This window comes from Bombina bombina, chromosome 1 (assembly GCF_027579735.1).
Source record: "Bombina bombina isolate aBomBom1 chromosome 1, aBomBom1.pri, whole genome shotgun sequence".
In the NCBI taxonomy this organism is placed as follows: domain Eukaryota; kingdom Metazoa; phylum Chordata; class Amphibia; order Anura; family Bombinatoridae; genus Bombina; species Bombina bombina.
This window is the reverse complement of record NC_069499.1, coordinates 1,520,134,077-1,520,154,104: the sequence shown is the minus strand read 5'-3', so window position 1 is coordinate 1,520,154,104 and position 20,028 is coordinate 1,520,134,077. Positions and strand designations below refer to the sequence as shown.

Here is a 20,028-nt window from a genome sequence, read left to right as displayed (position 1 = left end):
GCATTCCATTTGCTGGCATCAGGGAGCCGCTCTTACAATCAGGGAGACTCCCTGAACTTCAGCGAGGGTTGGGATGTCTGTGATGTATAAGAAACACTTGTATACCCATCTGACAAGGGCTTTGTTTTGGACTATATTGTAATAATCCCAGGTGAAAAAGTTTAACCCCTTCACTACCGGGACTTTCAGAGAAAAACATTCACAAAATACCGGATAATTTTTAGCATTTTTGCTATCACTACATTTAAACAGAAATAGAGCCTTAGGTATTTTATATACCTGTCAAAACTATATATATATTCTTTAAGTAGACAACCCAAGGTATTGATCTAGGCCCATTTTGTTATATTTCATGCCACCATTTCACCCCCAAATGAGATCAAATAACAAAAAAAAAAAAAAATGTTGTTTTTTTCACAAACTTTGGGTTTCTCACTGAAATTATTTACATACTGCTTATGCAATCATGGTACACATAGTTGTAAAAGCTTCTCTAGGATCCCCTTTGTTCAGAAATATCAGACATATATGGTTTTGCCTTTGCTTTTTGGTAATTAGAAAGTTGCTAATTGCAGTTGCGCACCACACTTCTATTATTTCCGGCAGTGAATGGGGTTAATTAGGTAGCTTGTAAGGTTAATTTTAGCTTTAGTGTAGAGCTTACCCTCCCACCTGACACTTCCCACCCCCTGATCCCTCTCAAACAGCTCTCTTCCCTGCTCCACCCTCCACTGGTCACCCCCATCTTAAGTACTGGTATGTATATATATATATATATATATATATATATATATATATATGTATATATATATATGTATATATATATATATATATATATATATATATATATATATATATATATATATATATATATATATATATATATATATATATATATATATATATATAAAAAAAATCTGCTGTGCAGGATCCTTCCTTACCCTCCAACCTCCCAGATCCCTCCTAAACAGCTCTCTAACATTCCTCACTCTAGCTATATCTGCCATCTAAAAAAAAAAATTTTTTCAATTATTTTCTGTAGTGTAGTGGCCCCCCTCCCACGATCATTATTTAGGGCCCCCCAAACCCCTTTTTCTGTAGTGTAGCTGCCCCATCTTTTCCTGACCCTTTTATTTTTTTCTGTAGCGTAGGGTCCTCCCACTCTCTCCCCCTCAATCCCCCCTCCACTGCTGGGCCTGCCACCCGCCTACCGCTCACACCTCCCGCCGGCACCAGCAACGATCGTTACAGACGGTGACACACAGTTTCACCGTCTGTAACAATAGGGCATCTCCCATCATATGGAACCAGAGCACCGATCTTGCTCCGATTCCATATGCGGCAGATGACTGGAGCTTCGGGAACTCCAGCTCTCGGCTGTTAAGTTACAGCACAGACGTGTGTGTATGTATATGTACATATATGTGTGTGTGTGTATATATATATATATATATATATATATATATATATATATATATATATATCTATATCACACACACGTCTTGTGGTATGATTAGCAAAGTACCGCAAGACGTATATATACGTCAGATTGAGTGTGGGGTTAAGAAGCGCTAAAGAATTAGACCATGTAATTCTTGCACTGCAATATCCCTTTAACCCAGGGTTTGATTTTACTAGGTGCCTAAGTGCCACTGGTGCCCTAAAAAGTGGTCAAGTTGCTTACATTTTGAGGTCCTACAGCGTCTCCTGATACTGATGACCAAAAACAGCCGTCGCCGATGTATGTGGGGGAGTAGTCTAGTCTTACCGCAGCATGTACTCAAACTCATTCATTTATATGTAGCTTTATTTGTATGTCTCATTAAATTATAATTATGGACTAACCCTTTTAGTGTTTCTATGAAAAGTTTGTGTATATGTATACATATTAGGGATAGACCGATATATCGGAGCGGCCGATTATTAGGGCCGATATTTGGAATTTCTGAAATAATCAGTATCGGCCAGAAACTTACCGATATGGAGCAAATCAAAAGAAATTTTTAACTCTGTGTACTTCAGGGAAACTAAGTAGTTTTAAGTGACACAAATCATAACACAAATCATCTATAGCACATACATGGACATAGCATCTAATAATAAATAGCACTGATAGCAGAGTCCAAGCCCAGGTGTTCCTGGGAGCTCAGTTACCAACTACCATACCCCCCAATGGCAGGCCTGTAGATGTACTTGCATAAACAAACCTACAGTATATGATTTGTGAAATGGAAAATGTGATCTTTAAGTGGCACTTAAAGGGACAGTCTACCATAGAATTGTTATTGTTTTAAACGATAGATAATCCCTTTATTTCCCATTCCCCAGTTTTGCATAACCAACACAGTTATATTAAAGTGAAGGTCAAGTCTGCGCTTCTGCTTATCAGTTTCTAATATGTTTTTAAAATTCAATATGATGTTCATTCATCAAATACTTAGTAAATCAAATCAAAAGTAGTAAATTTGATCTGTTGAATGCACTCCGTTTATGCTGTATATTCCGCCCGTCATCGACCCTCTATTGATTGACAGAGTTTAACTCCAATCTATTGTCCAGCCCCTTTTCATTTTCGTCATTGAGAGCTTCCGCGCATGCGTGTAAGGAAATATTGCGTCATCATCGGCATGCTCGTCCATGTTACGCGCATGCGTTGTACGCTCGCAGAATTCTTGTCACTTGGAATCCACAGCATCGCTCACTCGCATACTCGGCAATTAGCTGTGTTATATATAACAACCTGTAAGATTGAAGAGGCAGAGCAGATAACTAACGAATTGGGCAACCTTACAATCTATCTATTACTCTTTATGGCATTATTTTTTTATTCTCGATTGGGGCTAACATATCAATTAGTTATTTCTTTGGCCAATTGCATACAAACTTACGGCCGTGAAAGAAACGCATGCGCTATTGAGCTAACTATACGCATGCGCACTGCAAATTAAAACAAGGGTGCACGAGCGTAGTCCGCTTGTAATAAACAAAGCGGCATCAGAGGATCAAAATAAGGAAGTGTTGTATGGGCGGAGCAACGCGTGATAACAAAGGTAAATTATATATTAATTTTATTCGAAAAGGAATCATAATTTATACATATAAAGTTAGCGACTTTAATATTTATAACATAAGCTTTAACATGATGTATTGAGAGCAGAAAAAATTGACCTTCACTTTAATATACTTTTTTACCTCTGTGATTACCTTGTATCTAGGAACCTTCTTCCAGCCCCCTGATCACATGACTGTGACTGTTTATTATCTATTGTCTTGCAGTTAGCATTGTGTTGTGCTAAATCTTAAATAACCCCCTGTGCCTGAACACATTGTTATCTATATGGCCCACGTGTACTTTCTGTCTCTTTGTGTTGAAAAGAGATTTAAAAAGCATGTGATAAGAGGCAGCCCTCAAAGGCTTAGAAATTAGCATATGAGCCTACCTATGTTTAGTTTAAACTAAGAATACCAAGAGAAAAAAGCAAATTTGATGATAAAAGTAAATTGGAAATTGTTGATTAAAATTAAAAGTCCTATCTGAATAATGAAAGTTTAATTTATACTAGACTGTCCCTTTAAAGTTACATAGTTTCTCTGAAGTACACAGAGCTAAATTACTTTTGATTTGCTCATTGGTGTCAGCAAGAAATAAAATCAATCTGCTTGCTAATTGCTGTCACAAATAGAACATTATTTGTTGCATTCTGATAAATTTTACACATTTGCAAAACATTTCACTAAAGCTGCTATATCTGATGATTTTTTAATTTTAAATATTTTATTTTCCCCTTTCATGGGCATAGAAAAAAAGATTAAAAAAAAATGATAGTTCAGGCACATCAATTAAATGTCCACAACAAACCTTTAGTAGAAAGCTATGCAGTATAGGAGACTAGTATCATTATTCTCTTTCATTGGATAACAATGCTCCGACCATTAGGTTGCGCTGTTACACATGTATAAAACTGCCCATAAGTGACATAATAAAGAAACTTAGAGTCCACTCCTCAGTACCAGGGAAGGTATTTGCAATCCAGTAAATATATGAGCATATTAAAAATTAAAACAAATAAATCTAGCACTGATATTCCAGCATGTCCTTTCTTTCCCTGTCAAGTGGCAGTATATACTGTATATATTTTTTTACTTTTAACCCTTATCTATAAAGTGTACCAAGTGAGCGTGTTTTTAGTGAAGTGGCAGCAATATATGAAAAAAACCCAGAAGCTGTTTAACAGGAGAACATGCTGAAATGTTATGCTTTTTGCACTATGTTTTTTCTACTTAACTGGGAGTATTAAACAAATTGTGTAGTGTCTAGCTTTGCAGTAGTGACTTCAAGGGACACTGAACCCAATTTTTTTCTTTGGTGATTCAGATAGAGCATGACATTTTAAGCAATTTTCTAATTTACTCCTATTATCAAACTGTCTTCATTCTCTTGGTATCTTTATTTAAAATGCAAGAATGTTGAAAATGTGAAAGTTTAGATTCCGGCCCATTTTTTGTGAACAACCTGGGTTGTCCTTGCTGATTGGTGGATAAATTCACCCACTAATTAAAAAGTGCTGTCCAGAGTACTGAACCAAAAAAAGTTTAGATGCCTTCTTTTTCAAATACAAATAGTACATTAGAAAATTGCTTAAAATTGCATGCTCTATCTGAATCAAGAAAGAAAAAAATTGGGTTTAGTGTCCCTTTAAATTTATTTTATATCAGTGTGCAGTTTAAAAGGGATTTATGCCATTTTTCTATGTTTTGGGAAGCCATTTAATAAGTTAATTTTCAAGCACTTTATTTTTCCGAGTTAATTACTTTTAATGTTTAAAATTTTAATAAGCATGTTCAGTTTATACCTGATTTGTATAGAAACTGTGTTGATTTTTCAAAACTTTAAATGTATAGAATATCGGCCCCTGTTATCGGCCTTAAAGGCGGTCAATAAAAAGGTATTGGTATCGGACCTGAAAAAACGATATCGGTCTATCCCTAATACATACTGTATACATATATGTGCTATGTATGTGTGTGTGTGTGTGTGTATATATATTACTGTGTATGTATGTATATACACATCTATTAAAAAAATACCGTAGATTAAAAAATAAAAGTCTTGAAGGCTTGAACTAGCAGTTGTATTAACTTTCAATACAATTGCTGGTTAAATTCATCAAGTGTTCAATAATCTGCAAAAAGTGTGCATTTTTTTATAATTAAAACCATTTAAAACTATTTTATTATACAGGTAGAGATGCCCATATCCGGAATTCCAAAATCCAAACTTATTCTGAAATCCAAACTTTTTAATTAATACTGTATATTGTTTAAAATGATCAAAAAATACTAATTTTCCCTGCCTAAATATAGGTAGGCTCATATACTAATTTCTAAGCCCTTGAAAGCTGCCTCTTATCTGATTACATGTTACAGTTTTTCACAGCTAGAGTGCGTTAGTTCATTTGTGCCATATAGATAACATTGCGCTCAATCCTTATGAGAGGGCACTGATTGGCTAAAATGTAAGTCTGCAGAGGCTTAGATACAAGGTAATCACAGAGGTAAAAAGTATATTAATATAACCGTGTTGTTATGCAAAACTGTGGAATGGTTAATAAAGGGATTATCAATTTTTTTTTAAACAATAACAATTCTGGAATAGACTGTGCCTTTAAACACATGTATATTTAAGCAATAGTACAATAAGGAATGAGCCTTTGACCATACAACAATAAATACTGCAAGAGATTAAATAACACAATTTTACTAGAAAAGCCCTTTCAGTATATATCAAGCCAGCTACCTTAAAGGGACACTGTACTCAAAAATTTAATTTTGTGATTCAGATTGAGCATGAACTTTTATGCAAATTTCGAATTTACTCCTATTATCAAATTTTCTTAATTCTCTTGGTATCTTTATTTGAAATGCAAGAATGTAAGTTTAGATGCTGGCCCATTTTTGGTGAACAACATGGGTTGTCCTTGCTGATTGGTGGATAAATTCATCCACCAATAAAAAAGTGCTGTCCAGAGTACTGAAACCAAAAAAAAAGCTTAGATGCCTTCTTTTTCAAAAAATGATAGCAAGAGAACGAAGAAAAATTGAAAATAGGAGTAAATTAGAAAGTTGCTTCAAATTGCATGCTCTATCTGAATTACAAATGAACAAATTTGGGTTCAGTGTCCCTTTAAAAATATTTAATAGGTGTTTTTTTTTTAAATTTGTTTGCGGGAATTAAGCACACAGTAGTTTTGATAGTTTTAAAATGATATGCGGTAACAACTAAGAGCATGTAATGCTTTTACTATAATGGCCGTTTAAATAAGAGCGTAAATGTAAAGGAAATATTGGTAAACAATTGAAAAAAAACGCTACAGCAGGTAAAATGTATCTCTTTATATAGCTGAGACTAGATTGAAAATAATGAGAAGTGCATTTCATAATCATGTGTAATGTTTTTGTTCCCTGTGATGATTTGCATTTCCTGTTTAGCAGAATGTAAACATCTGAAGTTATTGGTGAAAATAAAAATAAACCTTTTTGTTTTTCAGGCAATTAAAATTATTCTAAGTTGACTGGGCGTCGTCATGGCAAGTTCTTCCAAAATAAGGTATTCTGTGAAAATGTATATTTATTATCCTCTTAATCAATCTTTAAGGGAAGGTAAACTTGAGCCTACTCGCTCAAGTCATAGGATATAATTTAAAAAATGAGCTAGACTTTAATTAATGAAATCTGTCATTTTATACAGAACTTCTTACATATTTACATTTTAATAGTCTTCAGCCCCTTTGCACAAACGTCACAGCCCGGGGGAAACAACAATTAGTTGATTGCAGACGAGTCATCTGTCCATCAACTGAAGACTATGGCGAGCTGAGGAACGGCGTTTATCGTTCCTGCATTAAAATGTGAATATCTAAGAAGTTCTGTATAAATTACCAATTTCATGAATTAAAGTCTAGCTCATTTTTTAAATTATATCCTATGACTTGAGCGAGTACGCTCAAGTTTACCTTCACTTTAAAGAGACATTTTCTTATAATTTAATATTAAAGTGATGGTAAATCTGAGCGTTTAATAAATGCACGGATTTACCATCACTTAAAATAAACTCTAGTTTCTGTCATCACTAAATAAACTCACCCTATCTGTGCTGGAGTAGATTGCTAAACACAGCGCCTCCGGACACCCACGGCTCATCACTCCTCAACGAGGTGACGTTTCCACTTATAAACCTATAGCGTGTCAACTGACATCCTAGCATAGCTATAGGTTTACAGGTGGAAACGTCACCCTGTTGGTAAAGAGTGCTGTGCCGTGGATGGCCGGAGGCGCTGAGTTTAGAGATTTACTTTAGCACAGAAAGGGTGAGTTTAGCACTCCTTTTTTAGTTAGTGATGACAGAAACTAGTTTATTTTTAGTGATGGTAATTCCGAGCGTTTGTTGAACGCTTGGATTTACTATCACTTTAAAGCAGGGGTCAGCAACCTTGGGCCCACAGATGTATTGGAACTACATTTCCCATGATGCTCAGACAGCCTAAATAGTGTCTCAGCATCATGGGAAATGTAGTTCCAAAACATATGGGCGCCCAAGGCTGCTGACCCCCTGCTTTAAAGGACCACAATACAGTAGAATAGCATAATCAACAGATGCGTAATAAAAAGACAATGCTAAAGCACTGTCTGAATTTCAAATGAGTAGATTAATTTCAAAGTTAGTTTTATTTTACTTTCCAACGCATCATGTGACAGCCATCAGCTAATCACAAAATGCATATGCATATATTCTGTGAAGTCTTGCACATGCTCATTTTGAGCTGGTGCCTAAGAAAGTGTGCACATTTAGATTATGGAATTCAATTGAATGCATGTTGCAGACTATGGCCAAGATGATAAATCCAGGGCAATTTACAGCATGTGGAACATTATTTTTACACTTGGTCTTGTGTAAACTACAATGCTTTATTGGCTACTATATGTTGTTTACTAAAATGTTTAATTAACTCCTTAATGACCACAGCACTTTTCCATTTTCTGTCCGTTTGGGACCAAGGCTATTTTTACATTTTTGCGGTGTTTGTGTTTAGCTGTAATTTTCATCTTACTCATTTACTGTACCCACACATATTATATACCGTTTTTCTCGCCATTAAATGGACTTTCTAAAGATACCATTATTTTCATCATATCTTATAATTTACTATAAAATTTTTTATAAAATATGAGGAAAAAATTGAAAAAAACACACTTTTTCTAACTTTGACCCCCAAAATCTGTTACACATCTACAACCACCAAAAAACACCCGTGCTAAATAGTTTCTAAATTTTGTCCTGAGTTTAGAAATACCCAATGTTTACATCTTCTTTGCTTTTTTTGTAAGTTATAGGGCCATAAATACAAGTAGCACTTTGCTATTTCCAAACCATTATTTTTCAAAATTAGCGCTAGTTACATTAGAACACTAATATCTTTCAGGAATCTCTGAATATCCATTGACATGTATATATTTTTTTTTAGTAGACATCCCAAAGTTTTCATCTAGGCCCATTTTGGTATATTTCATGCCACCATTTCACCGCCAAATGCGATTAAATACAAAAAATCGTTCACTTTTTTACAAATTTTTTCACAAACTTTTGGTTTCTCACTGAAATTATTTACAAACAGCTTGTGCAATTATGGCTTAAATGGTTGTAAATTCTTCTCTGGGATCCCCTTTGTTCAGAAATAGCAGACATATATGGCTTTTTAGTAATTAGAAGGCTGCTAAATGCCACTGCGCACTACACGTGTATTATGCCCAGCAGTGAAGGGGTTAATTATGGAGCATGTAGGGAGCTTCTAGGGTTAATTTTAGCTTTAGTGTAGTGTAGTAGACAACCCCAAGTATTGATCTAGGCCCATTTTGGTATATTTCATGCCACCATTTCACCGCCAAATGCGATCAAATTAAAAAAAACGTAAAATTTTTCACAATTTTAGGTTTCTCACTGAAATCATTTACAAACAGCTTGTGCAATTATGGCACAAATGGTTGTAAATGCTTCTCTGGGATCCCCTTTGTTCAGAAATAGCAGACATATATGGCTTTGGCGTTGCTTTTTGGTAATTAGAAGGCCGCCAAATGCCGCTGCATTTCACACGTGTATTATGGCTAGCAGTGAAGGGGTTAATTATGTAGCTTGTAGGGAGCTTGCAGGGTTAATTTTAGCTTTAGTGTAGAGCTCAGCCTCCCACCTGAAACATGAGACCCCCTGATCCCTCCCAAACAGCTCTCTTCCCTCCCCCACCCCCCAATTGTCCCCGCCATCTTAAGTACTGGCAGAAACTCTGCCAGTACTAAAATAAAAGCTATATTTGGGCTTTTTTGTGTTTTTTTTTTATAGCATATTTACATATGCTGCTGTGTAGGATCCCCCCTTAGCCCCCAGCCTTACTGATCCCCCACCAAAGAGCTCTCTAACCCTCCCCCTCTGCCTTAATGGGCGCCATCTTGGGTACTGGCAGCTGTCTGCCAGTACCCAGTTTAGTGAAAAAATGTGCCTTTTTTAAAAAAAAAAAACCCTTTTCTGTAGTGTAGCTTCCCCCCCCCCCCCCAAGATCAACCCCCCACCCCTTCCACATCTCTTAGCTGTTTATTTACAGCTTTCTAAAACTTATTTTTTTGTACTTTTGAAAGTTTATTTTTCTGTAGTGTAGCGGTTCCCTCCCGCTCCCGCCCCGTGCGCGCTCCCGCCCCCGATCCCGCCCCCCTCCACTCCACTGGGCACATCGATGGCCGCCCACCCGCCTCCCAGACTTGCTCCCACCCACCAACGATACCGGCCACCGATGTCCGGTGCAGAGAGGGCCACAGAGTGGCTCTCTCTGCATCGGATGGCCAAGGGGGGTTATTGCAGGATGCCTCCATATCGAGGCATCACTGCAATAACCGGAAAGCAGCTGGAAGCGAGCAGGATCGCTTCCAGCTGCTTTCCAGACCAAGGACGTACGCCACACGTCCTCGGTCATTAACTGTATTTTTTTTGAGGACGTGTGGCGTACGTCCTTGGTCCTTAAGGGGTTAAAGCTTTTTTTATGGATCCAAGCACACCCTATGGGAAGCGGTTGTAGCAAGTGTATAGTGCTCATATTACAAGCAGTCAGTTAAGTTTTGCACTTTTTAAATGGATAGTCTATTCCAAATTTGTTATTGTTTAAAGGGACACTCAAGTCAAAATTAAACTTTCATTATTCAGATAGAGCATGCAATTTTAAACAACTTTCCAATTAACTTCCATTAAAAAAAAGTACATATTCTTTTTATATTTAAACGTTTTGTGTCACCAGCTCCTACTTAGCATGTGCAAGAATAAGCATATATGCATTTGTGATTGGCTGATGGCTGTCACATGGTACATGTATGCATTTGTGATTGGCTTATGACTGTCACATGGTACAGGGGGAGTGGAAATAGACATAACTTTTAAAATTGTCAGAAAAAAATCTACTATTCATTTGAAGTTTAGACTAAGTGCTATTGCATTGTCTTGTTATCTTGTATTTGTTGATTAGGCAAATCTACTGTGTTGACTGGTCCTTTAAGAAGATAATTAATCCCTTTATTACCATTCTCCAGTTTTGCATCACTAACACAGTTATATTAATATACTTTTTACCTCTGTGATTACTGTGTATATAATCATCTGCAGACTGCCCCCTTATTTTAGTTATTTTGTCAGACTTGCAATTTAGCCAATCAGTGCCCTCTCATAAATAACTCCACAATTGTGAGCACATTATTATTATTTATATGGCACACATGAGCTAGCGCTGTCTAGCTGTGAAAAACTGTCAATGCATTAAAATAAGAGGCAGCCTTCATGGGCTTAGAAATTAGCAGATAAGATTACTTAGGTTTAGCTTTCAACTAAGAATACCAAGAGAACAAAGCAAATTTAATGATAAAAGTAAATTGGAAAGTTGTTTAAAATTGCGTGCCCTATCTGAATCATTAAAGTTTAATTTTGACTAGACTTTCTCTTTAAAGTATTTGAAAAGCTAGTATAAACACTTGCTAGTGTGCATTTAAATACTCATTAAAATGCTGTAGAATTGAATAAATTAATGTAAATTAATGCTCCGTAAATAAATATAAAACAGAAAAAAGGTATTTAGGAAGAGTTAAAGGGACAGTAAGTCTTATCTTTTTATTTGTTAAAACAGTTAAAAAAGTGGTGTGTTAGTAAAAGTTATATTGTGTTGGGCCTTATTTTTTTTTGTTATCTCAGAAGCGTAGTATTTTAGAGCTCCCCGGTCACCCTCAGGCAAGCTGCTTTTTTAATATTTCAATCTGCTAGTGGTACAGCCAATGAGGACTGCACCACCAGGGTTGTGCACTCCACCAAAACCAAGTGTCTTCCTCATAACACAAGAGGGCAGCTTGTGTGGGAAGTGTGAAGAGGGAAATTTAAAAGACAAAGTAAATAACAAATAAAAAAAAAAGTCTTACTGTCCCTTTAAAGAGATCAGGTATATGACAATGTGCATTATTCTATGCTAAAACTCGCTCCATAAACATCGATTAGGATTGTGTTTCTGCAATGTTAGCAAATCATACCACTTGCATTGTTAGGCTGAACTTGTCATTTGCAATCATATAGCAGGGGTCTTCAAGCCTCCCTAACAGGACAGATTTTTAGGATTGTCTTGGTTAAGACAAGGTTAATAACCATGTTTTCAAATCGGCTGATTATTTCACCTGTGCGCCAGTTCAGATATCCTGAAAATCTGACCTGTTAGGGAGACCTGAGGACAGGTTTGAAAGATCCCTGATTTAAATGGACAGTAAAGTGAAAATTAAACTTTCATGGTTGAGATACAGCTGGCAGTTTTAACAACTTTCCAATTCTAGCTAATTTGCTTAGTTCATGTTTTATCCTTTGTTGAAAAGCATACCAAGGTAGGCTTGAGCATTAATACACTACTGGTAATTAGCTGCTGATTGGTGGCTGCACATATATGCCTCGTCATTGGCTTACCAGATATTTTCAGCTCCCAGAAGTGCATTGCTGCTTCTTCAACAAAGGATACCAAGAGAAACATAGAAACATAGATATTGATGGCAGATAAGAGCCATAGGCCCAGCAAGTCTGCCCAATATTACCTAACAGTATAAACTTATCTAGTTTGTAGGATAGCCTTATTCTTGTCCCATGCATTTTTAAAGTCCCCCACAGTTTTTTTTGCTTCTACCTCTTGAGGAAGTTTATTCCATAAATCAATCACTCTTTCTGTAAAGAAGTGCTTCCTCAAATTACTTCTGAATCTACTACCCTTTAGCTTGAGCTCATGACCCCTTGTTCTTGAATTTTCCATTTTATGTAAAATACCCACAGCCTCAGTTTTACTAAACTCTTTAATGTACTTGAAAGTTGCTATCATATCACCTCTTTCCCTTCTCTCCTCTAAGCTATACAGAAAGAAGCAGACCTGATAACAGAAGTAAATTGGAAAGTTGTTTAAAATTGTTTGCCTTAGCAGAATCAAGAAAGTAAAAAATAAATATAATAATTGGGTTTCATGTATCTTTAAAGACATTCAAGCCATGGATGCATTTCTGTATTGAACAGAAGCATTTTGTAATATACATGTGTTAGCAAAAATGCTTCTAATAAAAGCTATAGCTGTTTCAAAAGTGTATTTAAGTATGCACTGTGCACCAGCATTTTAAACATAGCACTTGCCCATGACTTAATTTGTTAATTGCTGACATCATACAAGCCCTACTTGTGCTCTGAGCAGCTGCAGTATTTAAAATGCTGTTGCACTGAGAATATCTAGCTATACCTCACATGTATGTGCAGAGAAAAATGTTAACACTAAAAAAGAAATAACTTTTACTAGAAGCATTTTTTTTGACAATACATGTATATTGTAAATATGTTTCTATTTATAGATGTAATTCAACTATGTGCATTTAAATTTCGACTGGAATATCCCTTTAATACTAAAATGCTCTGACAAATTAGCGTAATTGATTACTCATCTAGAATGTCACTTGGAATACATTTCATATTGTGTTTGTTTTTTTTCTTCTTTCTCGTGCTTTACTTAGTTCTTTAAAGCTTTTGTAGAATTGCTATCAATTAATTGTGTTGTTATGTGTTTGTTTTTCAGCGAGAGCAATATGCAAGTAATTACAGTAACCAAAGAAACAAGTCTCGGCTTGAGCCTTGTTGGAGAGATTAGCAGAACAGAAGGACCATTGATTTATATTAAGGACATTATCCCTGGAGGAGACTGTCACAAGGTAAAGACAATATAAATTATTGTTAAGTTAAAATGGCATTTAGTCTATAATACAAAGATCAGTGCTGGTACACTCTGTACAGCATTGTACCGTCCATACAAACACTTCCACACTCATCATTACATATTGATGAATAATAATGTAAGTTGTCAGGTTGTAAACTGAAGATAAGGGCTGAAAAACATCATGGTAAAGGGAGGGCAAAGAGTGCTGGTTCACTGCCTTCGCTTTAGAAGGGATTCTCAAAACTCCAGAGATTTTGGTTTGCGTAGGATGCGGCGTTGCTGTGCAATTTTGCCCTGCAAAGGAAAATTAAAGGGACAGTCAAGTCAAAATTGAACTTTCACTATTCAGATAGGGCATGCGATTTTAAACAACTTTCTAATTTTATTTTATCATCAAATTTGCTGTTTTCTCTTGATATTCTTAGTTGAAGCGAAACCTAGGTAAGCTCATATGCTAATTTCTGCCTCTCATCTCTGCATTTTGACAGTTTTTCACAGTTAGACAGTGCTAGTTCATGTGTGTCATATAGATAACATTGTACTCACTCATGTGGAGTTATTTAGGAGTTTGGCTAGAATGTTAGTCTGTCAAAAGCACTGAGATAAGGGGCAGTCTGCAGAGATATAACAGTGTTGGTTATGCAAAACTGGGGAATGGGTAATAAAGGGATTATCTGTCTTTTTAAACAATAACACTTTTGGTGTAGACTGTCCCTTTACATTTAAAATTTATTCACTTATGAAGTATTTAAAGGAACATGAACGTCAAAATTAAACTTTTATGATTTAGACGAGCACAAACATTTAAGAGACTTTTTAAATTTACTTCTATTATCAAATTTACTTAGTTTTTTTTTTTTTTTGCTGAATAGAATAACTATCAGTGCACTAGGAGTATCAGTACCCTGCTGGGAGTTAGCTGGTGATTGGTGGCTGCTCATATGTCTTGTGCCACTTGATCAACAGAGGTGTTAGATCCCAGTGGTACAGTTCTGTTCTGGAGATGATTTTAGCCATGTGTTTAACCCATTAGCTAGAGTTAAACACATAGTTATATCAGTGCCCTGCTGGGAGTTAGCTGGTGATTGGTGGCTGCTCATATGTCTTGTGCCACTTGATCAACAGAGGTGTTCAGCTAGATCCCAGTGGTACAGAGCTGTTCTGGAGATGAGTTTAGCTATGTGTTTAACCCATTAGCTAGAGTTAAACACATAGTTATATCAGTGTTTTCCCAGGCTGTGTATGATCCTGCACACATAGCTTGTTCACTTGTTGTATATCTCTCCTCATGTGCTATGTACCACAGCATTATTGAGTTCTCACGGTTCTGTCGCGCTTAGTACAGATTTGGATGACCGGTGCTTTGTATTGTCACCAGCTCTGTCTACTCTTCTTCTGCTAGCTCATCATGGTTGAGTTCTTCTATGCCAAGATAAAATGTATAATAATTCCTCAAACATCCATATCTTGTTAAAGGACTCGTCTGGCGTCCCTGCTCTTTAGTTACTGCTTTTCAAATAGTTGTGTTTCGGGCTTTAGTTAAAGGGACGGTCTACACCAGAATTTGTATTGCTTAAAAAGATAGATAATCCCTTTATTACCCATTCCCCAGTTTTGCATAACCATCACAGTTATAATACTATACTTTTTACCTCTGTGATTACCTTGTATCTAGGCCTCTGCTGACTGCCTTCTTATTTCAGTTCTTTTGACAGACTTACATTTTATCAAATCAGTGCCCTCTCATAAGTAACTCCACGGGCGTGAGGCAAAATTATCTATATGGCACACATGAACTAACACCTTCTAGCTGTTAAAACTGTCAGGTGCATTCAGATAAGAGGCAGCCTTTAAGGGCCTCGAAATTAGCATATAACCCACATAGGTTTAGCTTTCAACTAAAAATACCAAGAGAACAAAGCAAATTTGATGATAAAAGTAAATTGGAAAGTTGTTTAAAATTGCATTCCCTATCTGAATCAGGAAAGTTTAATTTTGACTAGACTGTTTCTTTGAGTCATTCTTATGTAATTAAGCCATGATATGGAAAACATTTAAGCATGATTTTATTTTTGTTTGTTCACTTCTGTCTTTAATGTGACTAACTAGAGATTAGGGTTAAACAGGAATCTGTAATTCATTACATTATTTTCTACGATGCTGCTAATATTTCCTAAACTCCCTCTAGAAAGTGTCACAGTCTTTACTTCATTAAAAAATGTCCTTTAAAATAATCCAATATAAGACCAATCATTTCAATAAGTAAACCTAGGAAAAACATAACTTATTTAATTGGGGTGATCTATGTCAGATTTGAATGTACGTTGTTTTTAAAAAAGTTTTAGGTTTGGATAGATTTTGAGCTGTCGGCCGCTTTACCCAGTATAGGTCAACATTTAGTTAAATGGCGCAATGTGATTAGACATTGCGCCTGTGACGTGCTTTTGAAAACACAGGAGCAAAAGAGGCTGGGCAAGGAATGTAAGGTAAGTACAGTTTTTTGGGGGGATTAAATCTCTGAAATCTCATTTTATATGAAGGTGTTGCTAGGTTAAAGTTACATAATTCTGCACATAGTGTAATATTTTTTTTTACCCTTACTGTCCCTTTAATTGATGAGCGTTGCTGAGGAAATCACATTCTCAAGCAAACTTGTTGGCTGCTATTAAGCACTTTAGAAATATAGACAAGTGCATTGTGGGGCATGGTTTCAGGTCTCAACTGACAACAAAGAACATGACAATCTTGTAGCACTCGCAAATATGGAAAATTAGAAGATACCCTTAAAGGTACAATATTTTATATAAAATGTTTAGTTATGCATAGTTAAACAACTTTGCAATATATTTTCATTATTTCATTATTAACTTAGTAAGGAATTGAAGGCTATCGATTGTTTAGCTAAGGAAAAATCGTTTCGCAAGACACTTTGAAAGCCCTTTTGGGTTCTTTCTGGGGTTATTACCCATATGGCTGTTTTATTCACTTAGGAGTGATTTAGTAGTCCTCACAACTCCGGAGTAGAGTGGGAGGGGCCTAATTTCGCGCCTCAGATGCGCACTTAGAATTACAGAGAAGTTCATGCTGCTTCACATGGAGGGTCCTGCTGTTGTTTGAGGGCCTTAAAGAAGCTATATTCCCCCAAATCTGATCCCTAAGGGCAGGTAGGGCCACAGCAAGGCTGTGGCAAGGTGCTGTAGTAATTTTAACCGGGTGTTGGCTTTAAGCTGCTCCGGTTTGGGCATTAAGGGGTTAATCGTTCTGCAACTTGTGGTGCAATCTTATTAAGGCTTTAGGTACATACTGTGAAAATTTCAAAAGGATTGCTGCATTTTTCACTGTTTTGTAAAATTGTGTGCTCTTTTTATCTCTTAAAGGCACAGTAACGTTTTTTTCCAATTTTGTTTTTTATTTGATTAAAGTGATTTCCAAGCCTGTTTGTGTATACTACTAGTCTGTTAAACATGTCTGACATTAAGGAAAATCCGTGTTCAATGTGTTTAGAAGCTATGGTGGAACCCCCTCTCAGAATGTGTCCCACTTGTACTGATATGTCTATACACTTTAAAGATCATATTGTTGCACTTAAGAATGTGGCCCAAGATGATTCTCAGACTGAAGGTAACGAGGGTAGCCCGTCTGCCTCTCCCCAAGTGTCAAAACCAGTTACGCCTGCGCAAGCGACGCCTAGTACCTCTTGTGCGTCTAACCCTTTTACATTACAAGACTTAGCGGCAGTCATGGATAATTCTCTTACAGCCTTCTTATCTAAACTGCCCTTGTTACCTGCAAAGCGTGATAGCTCCGTTTTTAAGAACAGATTATGAGCATTCTGACGCTTTGGTAGCCGTATCCGATATACCCTCACAACGCTCTGAAGTGGGAGCGAGGGATTTGATGTCTGAGGGAGAAGTCTCTGATTCAGGAAGGGTTCCTCCTCAGACAGATTCAGATACATTGGCTTTTAAATTTAAACTTGAACACCTCCGCGTTTTGCTTAGGGAGGTATTAGCTACTCTGGATGACTGCGATCCTTTGGTGATCCCAGAGAAATTGTGTAAAATGGACAAGTACCTAGAGGTCCCTGTTTACACAGATGCGTTTCCGGTCCCTAAGAGGATTGCGGATATCGTTACTAGGGAGTGGGATAGACCAGGTGTTCCTTTTGTTCCCCCTCCTGTTTTTAAGAAAATGTTCCCCATATCTGACCCTGTGCGGGACTCGTGGCAGACGGTCCCTAAGGTGGAGGGGGCTGTTTCTTCACTTGCTAAACGCACAACCATACCAATTGAAGACAGTTGTGCTTTCAAAGACCCTATGGATAAGAAGTTAGAGGGTTTACTTAAAGGGACACTGTACCCAAAAAAATTCTTTCATGATTCAGATTGAGCATGAAATTTTAAGCAACTTTCTAATTTACTCCTATTATCAAATTTTCTTCATTATCTTGGTATCTTTATTTAAAATGCAAGAATGTAAGTTTAGATGCCGGCCCATTTTTGGTGAACAACCTGGGTTGTCCTTGCTGATTGGTGGATATATTCATCCACCAATAAAAAATTGCTGTCCAGAGTACTGAACCTAAAAAAAGCATAGATGCCTTCTTTTTTAAATAAAGATAGCAAGAGAACAAAGAAAAATTGATAATAGGAGTAAATTTTTTTGGGTACAGTGTCTAGCAGGGCGCTATGGCTAAAGTCCAGGTCGGCCGATGTGTCGTCTAAATCCAAGCTTTTGAACATCCCTTTCAAAGGAAAGACCCTCTTCGGGCCTGAATTGAAAGAGATTATTTCAGAAATCACCGGGGGAAAAGGCCATGCTCTCCCTCAGGACAAGTCCTTTAAGACAAAGGTCAAAGCTAATTTTCGTTCCTTTTGTAATTTCAGGAACGGCCCCGCTTCATCCTCTCCGGCTGCAAAGCAAGAGGGTAACGCTTCACAGCCCAAGGCAACTTGGAAACCTTACCAGGGCTGGAATAAGGGGAAACGGGCCAAAAAGCCTGCAGCTGCCACCAAGACAGCATGAAGGGGTAGCCCCGATCCGGGACCGAATCTAGTAGGGGGCAGACTCTCTCTCTTCGCTCAGGCCAGAGCAAGAGTACACGATCCTTGGGCGTTAGATATTGTATCCCAGGGATATCTTCTAGAATTCAAGGGTTCTCCTCCAAGGGGGAGGTTCCACATTTCTCGTCTGGCTACAGATCAGACAAAGGCGTTTTTACGCTGTGTAGAAGATCTACATACAATGGGAGTGATCCAACCAGTTCCAATTGCAGAACAAGGACTGGGGTTTTACTCAAACCTGTTTGTGGTTCTCAAAAAAGAGGGAACTTTCAGACCCATCCTGGATCTAAAAATTCTAAACAGATTCCTCAGAGTCCCATCTTTCAAAATGGAGACCATTCGGACAATCTTACCAATGATCCAGGAAGGTCAATATACGACTACCGTGGATCTAAAGGATGCATACCTACACATTCCTATCCACAAAGATCATCACCATTTTCTCAGGTTCGCCTTTCTGGACAAGCATTACCAGTTTGTGGCTCTTCCTTTCGGCTTAGCCACTGCTCCCAGAATTTTCACAAAGGTGCTAGGGTCCCTTCTGGCGGTGCTAAGACCGCGGGGCATAGCAGTGGCGCCTTACCTAGACGACATTTTAATTCAGGCGTCGTCTTTCCAAAGAGCCAAGTCTCACACGGAGATTGTATTGGCCTTTCTGAGGTCTCACGGGTGGAAGGTGAACATCAAAAAGAGTTCTCTTTCCCCTCTCACAAGGGTTCCCTTCCTAGGAACTCTAATAGACTCGGTAGAAATTAAAATATTTCTGACGGAGGTCAGAAGATTAAAACTCTTAAATACTTGCCGAGTTCTTCATTCCATTCCCCGGCCATCTGTGGCTCAGTGCATGGAGACAATCGGATTAATGGTAGCGGCAATGGACATAGTCCCTTTTGCTCGGATACACCTCAGACCACTGCAACTATGCATGCTCAAACAGTGGAATGGGGATTATGCAGATTTGTCTCCTCCAATTCAGTTGGACCAGGAGACCAGAGATTCTCTTCTCTGGTGGTTGTCTCAGGACCACCTGTCTCAGGGAATATGTTTCCGCAGGCCAGAGTAGGTCATTGTAACAACCGACGCCAGTCTGTTAGGCTGGGGTGCGGTCTGGGACTCCCTGGAAGCTCAGGGCTTATGGTCTTGGGAAGAAATGCTTCTCCCGATAAACATTCTGGATCTGAGGGCGATATTCAACGCTCTTCAGGCATGGCCTCAACTAGCTGCGGCCAAATTCATCAGATTTCAGTCGGACAACATCACGACTGTAGCTTACGTCAATCATCAGGGGGGGAACAAAGAGTTCCCTAGCGATGACGGAAGTAACCAAAATAATCAGGTGGGCGGAGGACCACTCCTGCCATCTCTCAGCAATTCACATCCCAGGGGTAGACAACTGGGAGGCGGATTTTCTAAGTCGTCAGACTTTTCACCCGGGGGAGTGGGAACTCCACCCGGAGGTATTTGCTCAGCTGACTCAGCTATGGGGCACTCCAGAATTGGATCTGATGGCGTCCCGTCAGAAAGCCAAACTTCCTCTCTACGGGTCCAGGACCCGGGACCCCAAGGTGGTATTGATAGATGCTCTAGCAGCGCCTTGGGCCTTCAATCTGGCTTATGTTTTTCCACCGTTTCCTCTCCTCCCGCGCCTGGTCGCCAGAATCAAG

General features: G+C 37.9%; 1 protein-coding gene across 1 annotated transcript in view; it reads left to right on the top strand.

The window, feature by feature from the left end:
- Positions 1–20,028, top strand: part of STXBP4 (syntaxin binding protein 4) — a 736,191-nt gene that overhangs the window by 5,319 nt on the left and 710,844 nt on the right. The window contains exons 2-3 of the mRNA XM_053721597.1: positions 6,549–6,607; positions 13,164–13,296. Of these exons, the coding sequence (XP_053577572.1) occupies positions 6,585–6,607; positions 13,164–13,296 (156 nt within the window). The 5' untranslated portion in view covers positions 6,549–6,584. The remainder of the gene's footprint in view (positions 1–6,548; positions 6,608–13,163; positions 13,297–20,028) is intronic.